The sequence below is a fragment of the Macaca mulatta genome, chromosome 9 (assembly GCF_049350105.2).
Source record: "Macaca mulatta isolate MMU2019108-1 chromosome 9, T2T-MMU8v2.0, whole genome shotgun sequence".
Classification (NCBI taxonomy): domain Eukaryota; kingdom Metazoa; phylum Chordata; class Mammalia; order Primates; family Cercopithecidae; genus Macaca; species Macaca mulatta.
In genome coordinates, this window is record NC_133414.1 from 144,689,436 (window position 1) to 144,707,451 (window position 18,016).

Consider the following 18,016-nt stretch of genomic DNA (forward strand, 5'->3'; position numbering starts at 1 on the left):
TTATAAAAATTTCGACTTACAAGGCTGAAAGAATTTTATAGCTAACACTTGTTTATCTGCCACTTAGATTCTATCATTAATGTTTTACTGTATTTGTTTTAGCACATTTTCCTCTGTTTGTCCATCAGTCATTCTTGATTTTGATGCATTTCAAGGTAAATCGCTGACATCAGCATACTTCACCCAAATGCTTCTGTGTGAATATCACTAGCTAGAGCTCAGTATTTAATGTTTTTCTTTTGACATAAAAATTATACACAGCAAAATGTACAAATTGTAAGTACACATTTGGTGAGTTTTGACATATCTGTTTAACCAAAATTGTTATCAAAACATAAACACGAAGCTTGACCATCACCCAATACCCCTCCCCCCGTGCCCTTCCCTGGCCCTCCCTGGGAGGTGGCTGTTGTGGGTTTTCCCTCACGTAGCTTCTCCTGTCGGAGGACGCCACACTCACAGATGCCCTCTCTCTGCATGGCTTCAGTCTCTGGCCAGACATTTTTGAGATGGGTCCATATTCTTGTCTGAACCAGAGGTTGGTTCCTTTTCATGGCTGGATAGTAGTCCTTTGTAGGAGTGTGTGACTGTGCCATAGCAGGTTTAGCTGTTCACATTTTTTGTGACCATATATTTTTATTTTCTTAGGCAATTCTACCTAGGAGTGGACTATCCCTATTGTCCTGGGATAGATGTGCATTTAGTTCTATCAGAGGCTCTGGAACTTTTCCAGGGCAGTTCTGCTGTGTCTGTTCCTCTGACCATGTGTGGAGGCCTTGACTGCTCCTCATCCTTCCCCCATTTGGTGTTCTTGTTTTTTCAGTTTTAACTCCTTTGGTGGGACCTCACTGTAGGTTTTATTTGCATCTTTTTGAGGATTAAGGAGGTGAGCATCTTTTCAGCTGCTTATTGACCATTCATGTATTTTTTTTGCGAAGAGTCTGTTCATATCTTTTGCCAATATTTTTTTTTGAGTTGTTTTCATCAGGGAGTTGTGGGAGACCTTTATGTACTCTGGCTAACAGTCCTTTGTCAGATGTATGTTTTGTGATACTTTCCTCCAGTCTGTGTCTTGCCTGTTCATTTTCTTAATGGCAGTTTCCATGATCAGCAGTTTTTAGTTATGATTCTTCTCTGATTCTCACTTTCTTAGGCGGAAGAGATCTGTGTTCACTGCCAGGCCATGAAGACCTTCTTCCCTTTTATCTTCTTTAGAAGCTATATGCTTTTACTGTCTACATTTGGGTTTTTGACTTATCACAAGTTAATTTTTGTGTATGATGTGAGATAGTGGTTGAAGTTTATTATTATTTTTTCATGTGGAATCCAGCTGTTTCACCACTGTTTGTTGATAACTTTTTTTTTCTTTTTTTAAAGAGACAGTGTCTTGCTCTGTCACCCAGGCTGAAGTACAGTGGCAACACGGCTCATTGCACCCTTGACTTCCCGGGCTTAAGTGATCCTCCCGCCTTAGGCTCCTGAGTAGCTGGGACTACAGGCATGCGCCACCATGCCCAGCTACTTTTAAAAATATTTTTTGTAGAGATGGGGTCTCACTATCTTGCCCAGGCTGGTCTCAAACTCTTGGGCTAAAGCAGTCCTCCTGCACTGAACTCCCAGAATGCTAGGTTTACGGGCATGATAATTTGTTTTTCTCCACTGGATTGCTTTGGTATTTTTGTTGAAAATCAAAGTATAAGTGTGCTTTATTTTTGGATTCACTATTCTGCTCCACTGGTCCATTGAATTTTATTCCAGGGCCACCTGCCTCAGTTGTGGTGGCATTAGAGTAAGTCTTAGAGTCAGCGTACATCCCTAACTTGGTTCTTGTAGAGGCTGCTTTGGATATTCCAGGCCTGTTGCATTCCCACATGTATGTTAGAGCATCTTGTCAATTTCTGCAAAGCACCTGCTGAGCTTCTGGCTGGTATTGCATGGAATCTGTAGATCAGTATAGGGGGGAAGTGATGTCTTCACAATGCTGAGTCTTCTGATTTATGAAGATGGTTATCACCTCATTTACTGAGGTTGTCTCTAATTTCTCTCAGCAGCATTTTGTGATTTTCAGTGTAGTGGTTTTGTGTCTTTTGTAAATAAATTCTTACATAGTTTGTGTTTTTAATGTTACTATAAATGGTATTTTTAAACATGTCATTTTCCAGTTGTTTACTATTAGTGAGTGGAGATGCAGATGTGTGGTTATGTACTAATCTTGTGTCCTGTGGCCCCTCTGAACTGTAGCTTCTGAGCCGTGGGTGACAGTTGTGAACAGTCGGCATTTGCAGACAGAGTCACGTGAGCACCTTTTTCTCCAGGCTTGAGGCCGTTCCTTTCTTTTCCTGCCTCGCTGGGCTGGTCAGAACCTTTGGTGTCGGGTGAGTCGGCATGGGGAGCTGGGCCTTTCTGCTGTGCTCTTCCTTTAGGGGTTCACCAGTAAGGATGTGAGTATCTGGAGTATTTTTGTCGTTGTTCCTTTTTTAAAAAAATGTCCTTTATCAAAGGGAGGAAGTTTCCTTGTATTTCGTACTCTGCTGAGCGTCTTTGCCATCGAGGAATGTCGAATGTGCTCGGTTGGTTTTTCTGTATGTGCTGAAATGACCCCATACTTTTTCCTTTGTTTGGCTAACTTAGTAAATTACATCCATGTTTAGTTAAACGAAACTAGCATTTCTGGGCTAACCCCTACTTGGTCACATTACATTCCTTTAAAAAATGTCGCCAGGCAGAGTGGTTTATGGCTGTAATCCCAGCACTTTGGGAGGCCAAGGTGGGCGGACAACTTGAGCCCAGGAGTTCAAGACTAGCCTGGGCAACGTGGTAAAACCCTATTTCTACAAAAAAATTACAAAAATTAGCTGGTTGCAGTGGCGTGCGCCTGTAGTCTCAGCTACTCTGGAGGCTGAGGTGGGAGGATTGCTTGGGCACAGGAGGTGGAGGCTGCAGCGAACTGTGACTGTGCCACGACACTCCAGCCTGGGCGATAGAGCAAGACCGTGTCTCCAAACAAAACAAAACAAAAACACCAATATTTCTGCCCTTGCTTTGTGTACACATCAGTGAGAGCTATTGACCTGTAATGTTTCTTTGCCTTGCCTCTGTGATGCCTTTGCCGGTTTTGGTGTTGGGGTTATATTGGCTTCAGAGATTAACCACTATTTGGAAAACACTAACCACTTGGAAAGTGTCATCCCGCCTCTGTGTTTGGAAAGAGCCATCTGTGATTGATGCTGTTTCTTCTTTAGGTGTTTAATTGAATTTACCAATGAAACCATCTGTGCCTTTTTTTGTGGGAAGGTTTTTGATACGAATCAAATTTAATAGATAAAAGTTTTCTTTTCATTATGTGCCAAGTTTTATTTTTTAAGGAATAAATATTTTTAAACTTATTTTCTGAGGAAAACATAAACTTAAAAATTATTTAAAGGAATGATCAGTCTACTTCATGTAAATTATCAAGTTGTTGATACAATGTTCACATATTCTCATATTGTTCTTTTAATGTCTATAGTGATAACCCCTCTTTGATTCCTGATAGTGATAATTTGTGTCTTTTATTCTTGATCATTCTACCTACTGGTTATTAGTGTTGCTAATCTATTTAAGAACTAAAAAAATTGTTAATTTTTTAAATTGTCTGTTTTTTGTGTTAATTTACTTATTTTTGAGACAGGGTCTCCCTCTGTCGGCCAGGCTAGAGTGCAGAGGCCCACTCACAGTTCCCTGCCTCAACCTCCTAGGCTCAAGCAGTCATCCTGCCTCAGCCTCCCAAGTGGATGGGACTATAAGCACAAGTCTGGTTAAACTTTTAATTTTTTTGTGGAGATGGAGGTTTCACTCTGTTGTCTAGACTGGTCTTTCCTGGCCTCAGGCCTCTCAAAGTGCTGGGATTTTTCTGTTTTCTGTTTTCTTGGTGACATAGAACAGTTATTTAAGGAACTTGTTTAATCAGACCTTCAGGGGCTTCTAGAAAGTTGCATTTTTAACAGGACTGCAGTTGATTCCAGGTTTTGATTAAAAGTGTGCTTTGGGGAAGCAATTTTAAAATTCATTGTGTGTTTGACTACATATACAATAAAATGAAATGAGAAGTCACGTAACTGAGCCAAAAGTTTCTTTATACAAAGTATTAACAGGTACCTAAATATGTTCTTAAAAATGAAATAAAATGAAATCATTTGTATACAAGTACGGTAGTTCTCCTCATCCATGGTTTCAGGTACCTTATGTCATTGCAGTCAGAAACTAGGTGAGATACTTTGAGGGAGCGAGAGAGAGCATGACTGTGAGCACATTCATATGACTTACTTTGCCGTATATAGTCCTAATTGTTCTATTATCAGTTATTGTTTATCTCTTACTGTACCTAACATTAAACTTTATCATGGATATGTATGTATGTATAGGAAAAACCATGGTGTACATAGGGTTTGGTACTAGCTGCTGTTACAGGCGTCCACTGGGGGTCCTGGAATGTGTCCCTTCAGCTACGGGGGATGCCTGTGTGCTGTACTGGAAGCTCTACAACGAGGAGAAGCATTACCAGAGCAAAGCCAGGAGCAGTGGTGACACCCCTGGATTCCCAGGTCTCGTGGAGCCTCAGAAACCACCATCTCTTCATCCTTTTCTTGCACTTCATTCTGTCTCCACATCCTCTGCTTCTGGGGGGGCCCTGGCTTATTTCATTTTCTGCATGATGCTCCCCACAGATGCGTGTCATCAGCGGCTGCCCTGCAGGTGGAGTGTCCTTCCAGTGCTGGTTCCTGCTAGCAGGAGTGGATGACACTGCAGCCTCTGTCCAAGCACGGATCCCACCCTGAGGGTGCTGTGTGTGTCTGGGCTTCCCTCTGGGTCGCCGTGAAGCAGCCTCACCTCCTTGGAACTGGAGGCCTCCCTGGACCTCGCTGCTTGTCCCTGAGATCTGGCTGGCACTTCTGTCTGTGGGCCGGTGGTTGGGTGATCTTAGGGACACATCTGCCCTTTGGGGAATGGGTGTGCCTCTGGAGACCCAGGCAGAGACTGGCCTTATGCCGCTGGGGCTGAAGGTACCCTGTGCTTCTGGGGTGCTGACCCTCTTGGGCCATCAGAGGTGGCCCCTCTGTCAGGAGAAGCCGACTTTGGGCCTTCTCCATGTCTCCCCCGCCTCCGACTCTGGTTACCACAGCTGGGTCTTCTCAGCAGCAGAACAGAAGCCAGCACCCTCCAGGACGGGGACTGGGCACACATTTGGTTTCTTGTGAGGAGAGCAGGGGGCTCTCTGGACCATGGGCGGGGCTGCCTCCCCAGGGGCTCACAGCTCCTTGGCGAGCTCATCACCATTCCCCACACAGTGCCGCACGGCTGGCAGGGTGGGCACGACATGCCGTTCCCCAGAAACCCAGTTGACTTCCTCTGTGGGAAGCGGTCAGCCGAGTGCCTGGTGCTGCGGAACATCTGGAGGTGTCACTTGGCACGGGGGACCAGAGGTCACCATAGGTGCGTGGAAGGGTGGCCAGTGATGACGGGCTCCTGTGAGGTCACTGGAATCTGCAGTGAAATGGCCGGTTACGTGTGCGCCAGAGCCTCGTGGTGATGGCGCTGCCAATGATTTTCACTCTTCTGTGCTTCCCTCCCGCTGAATTTCCCCAAATTTCTGAAACAAGTATGATTGACTTTTGAAAAGCAATTTCCATTTAAGTTGAACAGAGAAAGAAACTGCATGTGCGTCAGGAGGCAGCGGAGCTCCACGAGGCTGCGGTTCTCTCGCGCGTCAGGAGGTGGCGGACCTCGGCGAGGCTGCGGTTCTCTCGCGCGTCAGGAGGCGGCGCAGGGCGGCGAGGCTGCGGTTCTCTCGCGCGTCAGGAGGCGGCGCAGGGCGGCGAGGCTGCGGTTCTCTCGCGCGTCAGGAGGCGGAGGAGCTCGGCGAGGCTGCGGTTCTCTCGCGCGTCAGGAGGCGGCGCAGGGCGGCGAGGCTGCGGTTCTCTCGCACGTCAGGAGGCGGCTGAGCTTGGCGAGGCTGCGGTTCTCTCGCGCGTCAGGAGGCGGCGCAGGGCGGCGAGGCTGCGGTTCTCTCGCGCGTCAGGAGGCGGCGCAGGGCGGCGAGGCTGCGGTTCTCTCGCGCGTCAGGAGGCAGCGGAGCTCCACGAGGCTGCGGTTCTCTCGCGCGTCAGGAGGCGGCGGAGCTCGGCGAGGCTGCGGTTCTCGCGCGTGTCAGGAGGCGGCGGAGCTCGGCGAGGCTGCGGTTCTCTCGCGCGTCAGGAGGCGGTGCAGGGCGGCGAGGCTGCGGTTCTCTCGCGCGTCAGGAGGCGGAGGAGCTCCGCGAGGCTGAGGTTCTCTCGCACGTCAGGAGGCGGCGGAGCTCGGCGAGGTTGCGGTTCTCTTGCGCCTCAGGAGGTGGCGCGGCGAGGCTGCGGTTCTCTAGCGCGTCAGGAGGTGGCGCGGCGAGGCTGCGGTTGTCTGCTCGTGCCCACTTTGTAAATAGCGAGTTTGAGTCGGAGCCAGTTTTTCGTCACCTGTCGGCTTCTGCAGATTGATGTCATCATGCCCTGTCCCCCGTGTAGTCCCTCCCCCTGCCATCCTTATGCTGTCATCACCAAGATCATTGTCACTAAGACTGCGTGTGTTTCAGTTACGGCTGAGCCATGTAGTGTGTTATGGCTTTTTTCAGTTTTAAAAAATAATACAGGCCGGGCGCGGTGGCTCAAGCCTGTAATCCCAGCACTTTGGGAGGCCGAGACGGGCGGATCACGAGGTCAGGAGATCGAGACCATACTGGCTAACACGAGGAAACCCCGTCTCTACTAAAAATACAAAAAACTAGCCGGGCGAGGTGGCGGCGCCTGTAGTCCCAGCTACTCAGGAGGCTGAGGCAGGAAAATGGCGTAAACCTGGGAGGTGGAGCTTGCAGTGAGCTGAGATCCGGCCACTGCACTCCAACCTGGGCCACAGAGTGAGACTCCGTCTCAAAAAAAAAAAAAAAAAAAAAAAAAAAAAAAAAAAATAATACAAACACATTTAAGAAACAAGACAAGACAGCCAGTGTGAAGACAGTAGGCAACGAGCAGCATCCACAGAACTCAGAGGGCGGACAGGAGATGGACCCAGGGCAGCTCGGGCCGGTTCCTCACCTGTTACCTGCTGGCAGCAGGAGTGAAGGCCGTGTCTGGGCAGGAGGGGCTGGCAGGTCCTCACGGGGGTGGTGGGGGGACCGGTTGAGGCAGCCCATCCCATTTCTGCTGTTGGTGCTCTGTGGGGCTGGCAGGGATCCTGGCATGGCCTGTGTGATTCGAGGTCAGAAGTCATGACGGGGAAAGGATGCGGCCATGCCAGAGGGAACCTTTGCCCACAGGGTCCCTGTAACTGGAGATGCCACCACACGGGGACCGGGCGAAATTTCCGGGCCAATGTTTAAACTTGTCTGAACTCCAGCCTCTTCCTCTGTGGTGTTTGTATGCTGTGCTCAGAAGCTAGCCAGATTATTCCGTTCAGAAATGGGGCCTGTAGATAATTGCGTTTTGTGTATGCCATGATTTCAAAGTTACACTTGTGTTGTTTCTTAGAATTTGGGGCATGGTGGCTCACACCTGTAATCCCCCAGCACTTTGGGAGGCCGAGGCGGGCAGATCATCTGAGGCCGGGAGTTCGTGACTAGCCTGACCAACATGGTGAAATCCTGTCTCTACTAATAAGACAAAAAATTAGCCGGGCGTGGTGGCGCATGCCTGTAATCCCAGCTACTCAGGAGGCTGAGACAGGAGAATGGCGTGAACCGGGAAGGCGGAGGTTGCAGTGAGCCGAGATGGTGCCACTGCACTCCAGCCTGGGCAACAGGAGTAAAACTCCACCTCAAAAAAAAAAAAAAAAAAAAAAAAGAAATTTGACCCTCTCTAATGATAAGTTCTCATTTTAAATATATTCTAGGGTGTACAGCCCTTTTCCCAGTGGATTAAGTTTGCTAGCATACATCTTTTGGAGAAGTTTGCCATCATGTGTAGAGACTTAAGCCGATTTTGTCGCTGTATTTGATGAAAGAGGAGGATAGTTCTGAATTATCTTTCATTGGAAGGTATCTGTTCCTCTGTGTCCCTGTTTTCTTTTTATTTCTCTTGCTCTGTCAGGTTCAGCTAACGGGAATAATATTGTGAGAGAAAACTGAATTTTGAGAGAGCTCTCTGTCCTACTCGGGAGACACAGCTTGCGGACTGTGTCCTTTCTCATGGGCCTTCCTGCCGCGCCGCCTGGACACAGTTTGCGCTTGTCCTTTGGTGGAAGGCCCAGTCGTTACTTCCTTTTACAAAACTATTTTTAGCTGCAATGTATTTATGGCTGCACAGACAAGAGGACTTTTCTCATGAAAGGAAATGCTTTTCCACAGGGATAAGCGAGTCACGCGGGGCAGGGTTTCCTGAGGAATCAGCAGTATGGCTCTGGGTTCCCGCCCCCAAGCATGGCGCCTACCCTATGTCACCAGGAGGCCTCGGCCTGCGCTGGGTCTACAGGGTTAAGGTTCCCACAGTACTTATTTTTAAATGACTTGTATTTTAAAGTTTTAAGGAAGTCTTTAGAAGGAGATGAGTTAACGTTCTGGTGTGTGTCGCCATCGGTGGTCACTGTTTCTTGGAGTGTGGGGTGTGGTCCTGCGTTCTGGTGTGTGTCGTCATCGGTGGTCACTGTTTCTTAGAGTGTGGGGTGTGGTTGCGTGTTCTGGCGTGTGTTATGGTGGTCACTGTTTCTTGGAGTGTGGGGTGTGGTCGCGTGTTCTGGCATGTGTTGTCATGGTGGTCTCTGTTTCTTGGAGTGTGGGGTGTGGTCGCGTGTTCTGGCGTGTGTTATGGTGGTCACTGTTTCTTGGAGTGTGGGGTGTGGTCGCGTGTTCTGGCGTGTGTTGTCATGGTGGTCACTGTTTCTTGGAGTGTGGGGTGTGGTCGCGTGTTCTGGCGTGTGTTGTTATGGTGGTCACTGTTTCTTGGAGTGTGGGGTGTGGTCACGCATTCTGGTGTGTGTTGTGGTGGTCACTGTTTCTTGGAGTGTGGGGTGTGGTCGCATGTTCTGGCGTGTGTTGTTATGGTGGTCTCTGTTTCTTGGAGTGTGGGGTGTGGTCGCGTGTTCTGGCATGTGTTGTCATGGTGGTCTCTGTTTCTTGGAGTGTGGGGTGTGGTCGCGTGTTCTGGCGTGTGTTATGGTGGTCACTGTTTCTTGGAGTGTGGGGTGTGGTCGCGTGTTCTGGCGTGTGTTGTCATGGTGGTCACTGTTTCTTGGAGTGTGGGGTGTGGTCGCGTGTTCTGGCGTGTGTTGTTATGGTGGTCACTGTTTCTTGGAGTGTGGGGTGTGGTCACGCATTCTGGTGTGTGTTGTGGTGGTCACTGTTTCTTGGAGTGTGGGGTGTGGTCGCATGTTCTGGCGTGTGTTATCATGGTGGTCACTGTTTTTTGGAGTGTGGGGTGTGGTCGCGTGTTCTGGCATGTGTTGTCATGGTGGTCTCTGTTTCTTGGAGTGTGGGGTGTGGTCGCGTGTTCTGGCGTGTGTTGTCATGGTGGTCTGTTTCTTGGAGTGTGGGGTGTGGTCCAGGGTGTAGGGGCTGCTGCCCCAGGCCTCTTGGCTTTTGTGGATTGGAATCCACATCTGCACCATGTGCAGGGTTCCTGCCCAGTCTCTGAAGCCCACTAGTCCTTCTGGCCAGGTGTTCACTGTGCCTGCCTGCTGAGGGAGCGCTGGGGTCGTTTGACAGGTGGCACCCACACCCTGCAGGGCCACGTGCGCACGCGGGCTCAAGGACAGCCATGGGAGTGCCTTCCCACTCGGCTTGCTGTGTGGGTCCTTGAGGCAAAGGGAAGGTGGAGTTTGCGGAACGTCCTGGATGGTGGGTCAGAATGTGGGCACCTGGTCCCCAACACTGAGGATCCCTTTGCAAGGGCCTCTGACAGGGGCTACGGTCCAAGCTGAGGCATTTGCCCCTCCTGTCCTTCCTTAGGCCCCACTGACCACAGCCTCCACTGCTTCCAGCATTTTCTTCCTGTTGGGATGGAGTCCTGCCTTGGGAAGCCTTCTGCCTGTGGAGGTTTCTTGTGGGTGTCTACTGAACAACTTGTGGGTCGTGTGTGTCCCAGCACCCTGTGTGCTCCCTGCCAGCCAGGGCCCAGGCAGTGCCTGGTGAGTGGGAGAGCGATGGCCATGCTGCCCTGTCCTCCCAAATGGTGTTGTCTCAAGACCTTCAGAGAGCAGACCAGAGGTGGCCTCAGACTCCAAAGCTCCTGGCTTTCCACTCTCGCCCTGTGCAGACCAGCAGTGCGAGAGGTGTTGTGAGGTTAGGGGGTGACACAGGTTATCCCGTGCCAGGGAGCCCACAGCCTCCACCCAGGACCATGCCTGGCGCGAGCACAGGGAGGTCACAGAGGAGGCCGGAGCAGGGCATGGTGGGAGGGCGCCGTTGTGCAATGCCACGCCAGGCCTCGGGGAGCGCCTCGACGGGACCCATAGCTCCTGCATGGGCGGTTTCACATCGTCATCATCACTGGAAAAGGACGGGGTCTTTAAAGGGGAGGCTCGAAGGTGGCTGAGAGTTGTGGCACCTGAGCTTTCCAGAAGTTGGCTTGAAATAATTGGTCAAGGTGTGCTGCTGGCGAGGGACGCCAGGGATGGGGCCTCCTGCAGTGGTCAGACGCCATCCTGTGGGGAGCGACAGTGTGGTCTCCATCCCTGTGGTGACGCCGTCCTGTGTGGGGAGAGACAGTGTCGTGTCCATCTGTGGTGATGCCGTCCTGTGTGGGGAGAGACAGTGTCGTGTCCATCTGTGGTGACGCCGTCCTGTGTGGGGAGGGACAGTGTGGCCTCCGTCCCAGTGGTGACACCGTCCTGTGTGGGGAGGGACAGTGTGGCCTCCGTCCCCGTGGTGACGCCGTCCTGTGTGGGGATGGACAGTGTGGTCTCCGTGCCCGTGGTGACGCCGTCCTGTGTGGGGATGGACAGTGTGGCCTCCGTCCCCGTGGTGACGCCGTCCTGTGTGGGGAGCGACAGTGTGGTCTCCATCCCTGTGGTGATGCCATCCTGTGTGGGGAGAGACAGTGTCGTGTCCATCTGTGGTGATGCCGTCCTGTGTGGGGAGAGACAGTGTCGTGTCCATCTGTGGTGACGCCGTCCTGTGTGGGGAGGGACAGTGTGGCCTCCGTCCCAGTGGTGACACCGTCCTGTGTGGGGAGGGACAGTGTGGCCTCCGTCCCCGTGGTGACGCCGTCCTGTGTGGGGATGGACAGTGTGGTCTCCGTGCCCGTGGTGACGCCGTCCTGTGTGGGGATGGACAGTGTGGCCTCCGTCCCCGTGGTGACGCCGTCCTGTGTGGGGAGGGACAGTGTGGTCTCCGTCCCCGTGGTGACGCTGTCCTGTGTGGGGAGGGACAGTGTTGTGTCCATCTGTGGTGACGCCGTCCTGTGTGGGGATGGACAGTGTGGTCTCCGTGCCCGTGGTGACGCCGTCCTGTGTGGGGAGGGACAGTGTGGCCTCCGTCCCCGTGGTGACGCCGTCCTGTGTGGGGATGGACAGTGTGGTCTCCGTGCCCGTGGTGACGCCGTCCTGTGTGGGGAGGGACAGTGTGGCCTCCGTCCCCGTGGTGACGCCGTCCTGTGTGGGGAGGGACAGTGTGGTCTCCGTGCCCGTGGTGACGCCGTCCTGTGTGGGGAGGGACAGTGTGGCCTCCGTCCCCGTGGTGACGCCGTCCTGTGTGGGGAGGGACAGTGTGGCCTCCGTCCCCGTGGTGACGCCGTCCTGTGTGGGGAGGGACAGTGTGGTCTCCGTCCCCGTGGTGACGCTGTCCTGTGTGGGGCGGGACAGTGTTGTGTCCATCTGTGGTGACACTGTCCTGTGTGGGGAGGGACAGTGTGGTCTCCGTGTGGTGACGCTGTCCTGTGTGGGGAGGGACAGTGTGGCCTCCATGATGTCCCCCACGCTGTCCACACTGGAAGTGAAGCTGGTGTCCAGCAGCTGTCTGCTGGCAGGAAGGCTGGGAAGTCAGGCTGGCTGTGTCCAGCACCTCCTGGGGCACGGAGGAGTGTGGGGGAGACACTGTTGGAACGCAGGTGCGGACATTGCAACACTTGGGAAGATGTCAGTGGGGCCTGCGTTGGTGGACGTTCCAACCATCATGCCGGTTGCACCCTCCAGCGATGGGTCCGCGGTGCAGTGATCTCAAGCGTCACGTTTAGAGTCACCGCACCCTGTTGCTTCCAGATAGCCTCGGTAGCACTGAGTCCCCTCTTCCCTCTTCCTGGATGTACGTGGGGGCCATGCACCATCTTTGGAGGTCGTTCATGTTTGACTCTTTTCGTCTCAGCCCCCTGCTTGGGTCTTTCTGGCGTTGCCATCTGAAAGAGTCCAGCCCACTTGTCTTCAGGGCGGCCCGTGGTGTGGGTCACTGTGGTTGTTGCTCGCTCTGTGGTTAGCTGTCCTGTCCATGGTTAGATAGTTGATTGCTCCTTGGTTTTCACTTAGCGATTTTGGCAAGAACATTACCAAAGTGAGCTTGGGAGCTTCGCGTGCTGCCAGTCTGGAGGCCCGGGCTGCTGTCACGGGGAAGGCGGCATAGCCCCACTCCCAGCTTGGCGGGAGGAGGCTCCTCGTGTATGGCATCATTCGCGGATCTCCTGTGACTCCTCTGTGGGTCCTTTGCCCATTTTTCCGTCCTTTTTTTTTTTTTTTTTTTTTTTTGTATTTTTCCCTCGACTTTTAAGAGTTCTTCCAATTTCAAGAAGATTAATTATCTGTGATATGTATTGCAAATATTTCCAACCAGTTTGACATTTGTCTTTTGATTTTGCCATGCCAAAGTTTAAAAAAAGTTAGAGTTGACTTACTCTTTTTAAAGATCGTGTTTGGATTTTGAGTCATAGTTTATTTTTCCATATGAACTTTAGAATCACCTTGTCTCGTTTGGGCTGGGCAGGGGCGGGCCGCTCGCAGGCAGTGGGATGGGGCCAGGGCTATTTCTGTGCTTGCTTGGAGAGGACTGACAGCTTTATGGCGCTGAGTCATGGTCTCTGGAAACAAGAGGGGTCTTTTCATGGACTCAAAGGTTTTGTTCGTTTCCTTCAGGAATGTCTTAAAGTTTTTCTCTTACACAGTGTTCACATGTGCAAAAGGTCATTGGTGAGGTTACCTTTTTCCTTGCTTGTTGCGTTGGAAGTGGGCTTCTCTTCCAGCAGGCCTTCTGCCTGGTTGTTGTTGGTGTCTGCGATGGCTGTTGTTTTGTCTGTGAATTTTGGGACCTCCTGCTTTCCTGGATTCTCTTGTTGTCTGTCCGTTTTCTCCCCGCTTCTCTGCTCCTCCAGGTGTGCTCTGACGCTGGCCACAAGTGCAGGGAGCTCAGAGTCTCTTTCCCTGGAGCTGCGCCCCCACGTGTGTTCCCTTTTGGATCTTGTTCCCTCCCCCTAGGATGTCAGGTGAAAGGGCACTGGGCGTAATGGGCACCCTTGCTGTGTTTCCGTGTCCGAGGGAATGGACAGGTTTGCCCAGGAGGAAGCAGCCGGCTCTGGGATGAGGCGTCAGCATGTGGGGTGGGATGTTTCGAATCCGTGTCTTATACAGTATTCAGCGTCGTATTCATCATATTCAGTGTCGTATTCATCATATTTAGCGTCGTATTCAGTGTTGTTGCTATTAAACAAGAAATAATAACAGTGAACAGACAAAGCATTTCACTCATAAGGCTAGAGTATAGAACTGTGCCATAAATGGAATTTTGGAAGGATTATATAAATCCAAAAATTATTGAATAAAATACAGAAGAAAAATCCAGAAAGACAGTAAGTTAAGGAAATGGCAAGAGTTTGAAAACATCAATGAAGCACACATTTGGTTAAGCCACCTGAGAGAGGGAGGGACAGGTTGACTACATAGTAGTGTGAGGAACAGGAGGATTCGTACAGTTTAACAATCCATTGTAAGATAGTTTGTTAACCATGCGGGGAAACATTTAAATTGGAGTCTTACTGTAGATATTATACCAAAACAAAATCTGAGTGGGGCAAAAATGCTTTTTGTTTGTTTGTTTGTTTTCCTTTTTGGCTTTTTTTGAGATGGAGTCTTGTGGTCCAGGCTGGAGTGCAGTGGCACAACCTCAGCTCACTGCAGCCTCCACCTCCCGGGTTCAAGCGATTCTCCTGCCTCAGCCTCCCGAGTAGCTGGGACTACAAGTGTGTGCCACTACAGCCTGCTATTTTTAGCAGAGATGGGGTTTTACGATGTTGGCCAGGCTGGTCACGAACTCCTGATCTCAGGTGATCTGCCCACTTTGGCCTCCCAAAGTGCTCGAATCACAAGTGTGAGCCACTGTGCTTGACCAAAATGTTTTAAATAATATTAATTTTATTTTCTGATACAGATGTGTATAGTCCTAATCTGAGGCACATGCAGGACTTTCTGTGCTGTGTCACAGGTGGCGGCGGATGTCATGGCTAAAGCAACACCAGTTTGTTGTTTCATGCTTCTGTAGGGTGGAGATTGGGGCTCAGCCCGCTGAGTCCTTTGCTGAGGTCTCACACGGCTGCAGTCACGTTGCTTGTTCTCAGGGGGCTGTGTTCTCATCTGGAGGCCCAACTAGGCAGGGCCTGCTTTCAGACTGCCTCGGGTGCTTGGCAGATATCATTTTCCTGTGGTTGTAGGACTCATGGCTTCCTGCTGTGCCAGAGCCCATAGGAGAGAGACTGCCCTCTGCTTACAGCCTCAGACCTTTAGACTCACTCTGGAGTGGCTCATGGATAAGATGAGACCCACCCAGGATTATCTCCCTTTTGATTAACTTAAGATCAGCTGGAGATGGAGCTTCATTGTGTCTGCCCGACCCTTTCACCTTTGCCTCAGCCTAGGCATGGGAGTGCCGTCTGCCCCGGTTCATAGGTCCCGCCTGCCCTGGGGACGGGAATTACCCCGATGCGAATGCCGGGGCGTGGGGAGCCCTGCGGCCTGCTGGAATCCCACATTACAATTTTCTGACAAATGGTTGTTAACTTTATTGAAGAACTTCTCAGTAAACTTAAAAAAAACCTTCATTTATTCCTTCTCCGTCATTTTTTCTTTCCTATGTACATCCAGAATTTTGACTTGTAGCATATTTTCCTCCCTGAAGAACTTTTTAAACATGACTTACAGGGCACATCTACTTTTTTGTGTGAGAAAGTTTATTTTTCTTTCACTTTTGAAGGAGGATTTTGCTGCGCACGTGATTGGAGGGGGCGGGGGCGGGGGGTTGTCCTTCCACCCTCTTCTTGCTGGTTCCTGTTGACAAGTTCACTCTAGTTCTGGTCCTTGTTCCTCTAGAGCTAAGATGTACTTTTTCTTTTCTTCTTTCAATATTTGTTTGTGATTTTCTACAATTGGGATATGATCTGTCTAGGTATAGATTGTTTGGTATTTATTCTCTTGATATTCTCTGGGCTTCATGGATCTGTAGTTTGGTGTCTGGCACTAATTTTGGAAATTTTCAAAGCTCTTATATGTTGCAGCCATAACTGGAATTCTTTGTTTGCCGGGAACTGTAAAGATAATCATTAGATTTTTTTTGATCTGTTGGTATGATCAGTTGTATTAGTGGTTTTCCTAACAGTGAATCATCCATGTATGTATAGAATAGTCCGCTTGCTTACTATGTGTGAAGTTTTTAATGTGCTGCTGGATCTTTGGGGTGTGTGTGTCGCAGCACACACGAGTGCACACGTGAGACTGGCTTGAAGGTTTCCCTTTTGCACATATGCTGTCTTCATCCTGTTTATATTACCAATGTTGTGTTTGTCTTGTAATAGAAACTTAGAGCTTTCCTTCTTGTGCTGTGATCCAGAGCTGTGCTGTGTAGTAATGTAGCCTCTAACCACATGTGATTATTAAAATTTAAATGAACTAAAACTACATACAATAAAAAAATTGTTCAGTCACCAGTAGCCTCATTTAAAGGACAGATGTGGCTGGTGCAGGTCTAGAACGCATTCATCACTGCAGAACGTGCTGAGACTTCCTGCGTCAGTGGAAACATTCCGTCATCTGCACCGACCAGTCCTGTAGCAACAGCCTAGGTGGCTTTTGAGCGTGTGTGTGTAGGTGTGCCCGTACGCATAGGCGTGTGGTATGTGAGTGTGTGGGGTGCATTTGCGTGCCTGGGCATGGGTGGTGTGTCGTGCATGTGTGTGTGCTGCATATGTGTGGCGTGGGTGTGTGCCTGCACATGTGTGGCATGTGTGTTTGGGTGTGGTGTGTGTGTGGTGTCTGTGTGTATTGTGTGTGTTGTGTGTGTGTGGTGTATGTAGTGCGTGTGTGTGTGTGGTGCATATGTGTGGCGTGGTGGGTGTGTGTGCCTGCACATGTGTTTGGGTGTGGTGTGTGTGTGGTGTGTGTCTGTTTGTGTGGTGTGTTTGGTGTGTCTGTGGTGTGTGTGGTGCTTATGTGTGGCGTGGTGGGTGTATGTGCCTGCACGTGTGTTTGGGTGTGGTGTGTGTGTGGTGTGGTATGTCTGTTGTGTGTGGTATATGTGGTGTGTGTATGTTGTGTGTGTTATGTGTGTGTGTCTGTGGTGTGTGTGTGTGGTGCGTATGTGTGGCGTGGTGGGTGTGTGTGCCTGCACGTGTGTGGCATGTGTTTGGGTGTGGTGTGTGTGTGGTGTGGTGCCTTGTGTGTGTTGTGTGTGTTGTGTCTGTGGTGTGTGTGTTTTGTGTGCGTGTACTGCACTGTGGTGCGTGTGTGGTGCATATGTGTGGCGTGGTGGGTGTGTGTGCCTGCATGTGTGTTTGGGTGTGGTGTGTGTGGTGTGGTGTGTCTGTTGTGTGTGGTATGTGTGGTGTGTGTATGTTGTGTGTGGTGTGTGTGGTGTGTCTGTGGTGTGTGTGTGTGTGATGCGTATGTGTGGCGTGGTGGGTGTTTGTGCCTGCACGTGTGTGGCATGTGTGTTTGGGTGTGGTGTGTGCGTGGTGTGGTGTGTCGTGTGTGTGTTGTGTGTGGTGTGTCTGTGGTGTGTGTGCTTTGTGTGCGTGTACTGCATGTGGTGCGTGTGTGTGTGGTGCGTATGTGTGGCGTGGTGGGTGTGTGTGCCTGCACGTGTGTGGCATGTGTGTTTTTGGGTGTGTCGTGTGTGTTGTGTGTGTGGTGTGTCTGTGGTGTGTGTTTTGTGTGTGTGTACTGCGTGTGGTGTGTGTGTGTGTGGTGTGTGTGGCGTGGTGGGTGTGTGTGCCTGCACGTGTGTGGCATGTGTGTTTTTGGGTGTGTCGTGTGTGTTGTGTGTGTGGTGTGTCTGTGGTGTGTGTTTTGTGTGCGTGTACTGCGTGTGGTGTGTGTGTGTGTGGTGCGTATGTGTGGCGTGGTGGGTGTGTGTGCCTGCACGTATGTGGCATGTGTGTTGGGGTGGTTGTCTTTGCTGGCTCACTTGTAGCAGCTCTTCCTGAGGTGGGGACTCTGCCCCACAGCTGCCTGCCTGGAGCTCTCCGGGAGACGGTCCCCCGCCCAGCCCTGCAGGCTGTATGAGATTCTCCATGGTTCTCCCCGTCTGCCATTTGCCCTTTGTTATTGCTCTTAGTGACAGGCAATTATTTAAGATGCTGGCCAAAGTGGCTTTCATTTTCTTCTTACTAAAGCCTTTAAAATTAAGAGTTAAAAAATTTGAAAGTAATGCACGATGATTATAGGCATGTTAAAAATAAAGGGAAAAGAAATACCTCTGCCTCAAATACCCACTCCGACCTTTGGGCATTTTTTTCTGTCTTTTTCCCTTTTCCTGTTGAGAATACTGTTGGGAGTGCTGACAGCACTCAGTGTGAGGGGCTCCTGTGACATGCTGGCACCCTTTCTGGAGTCTCCGTAGACCCTCGGCGGCCAGCTGTTTCTTTGCATTGGCCACAGCGAGGAAGGGGGCCAGGGCACTCAGTTTCTGCAGGGCCACATCTGCAGGTGGCCATGTGGACTGCTTGCTGCCGGTGGGGGCTTGTGTGAGGTGTGATTTATTTTGTGTTCAATCCATTTTTTTAGGGTATAAGTGTCTTCCATGTCAGTGTGTGCTCATTGTAAATCTTTACTT

At 50.7% G+C, this 18,016-nt stretch overlaps 1 protein-coding gene across 4 annotated transcripts in view; it reads left to right on the top strand.

Moving 5' to 3' along the window:
• INPP5A (inositol polyphosphate-5-phosphatase A) overlaps positions 1-18,016 on the top strand; it is a 249,651-nt gene that overhangs the window by 41,304 nt on the left and 190,331 nt on the right. The window contains exon 1 of one of the 4 annotated variants that reach the window (XM_028827055.2): positions 12,980-13,036. The exons of the other annotated variants lie outside the window; for them this stretch is intronic. Within the exon in view, the coding sequence (XP_028682888.1) occupies positions 12,995-13,036 (42 nt within the window). The 5' untranslated portion in view covers positions 12,980-12,994. Of the gene's footprint in view, positions 1-12,979; positions 13,037-18,016 lie in introns of those variants that run through there. 4 annotated transcript variants of the gene reach the window in all.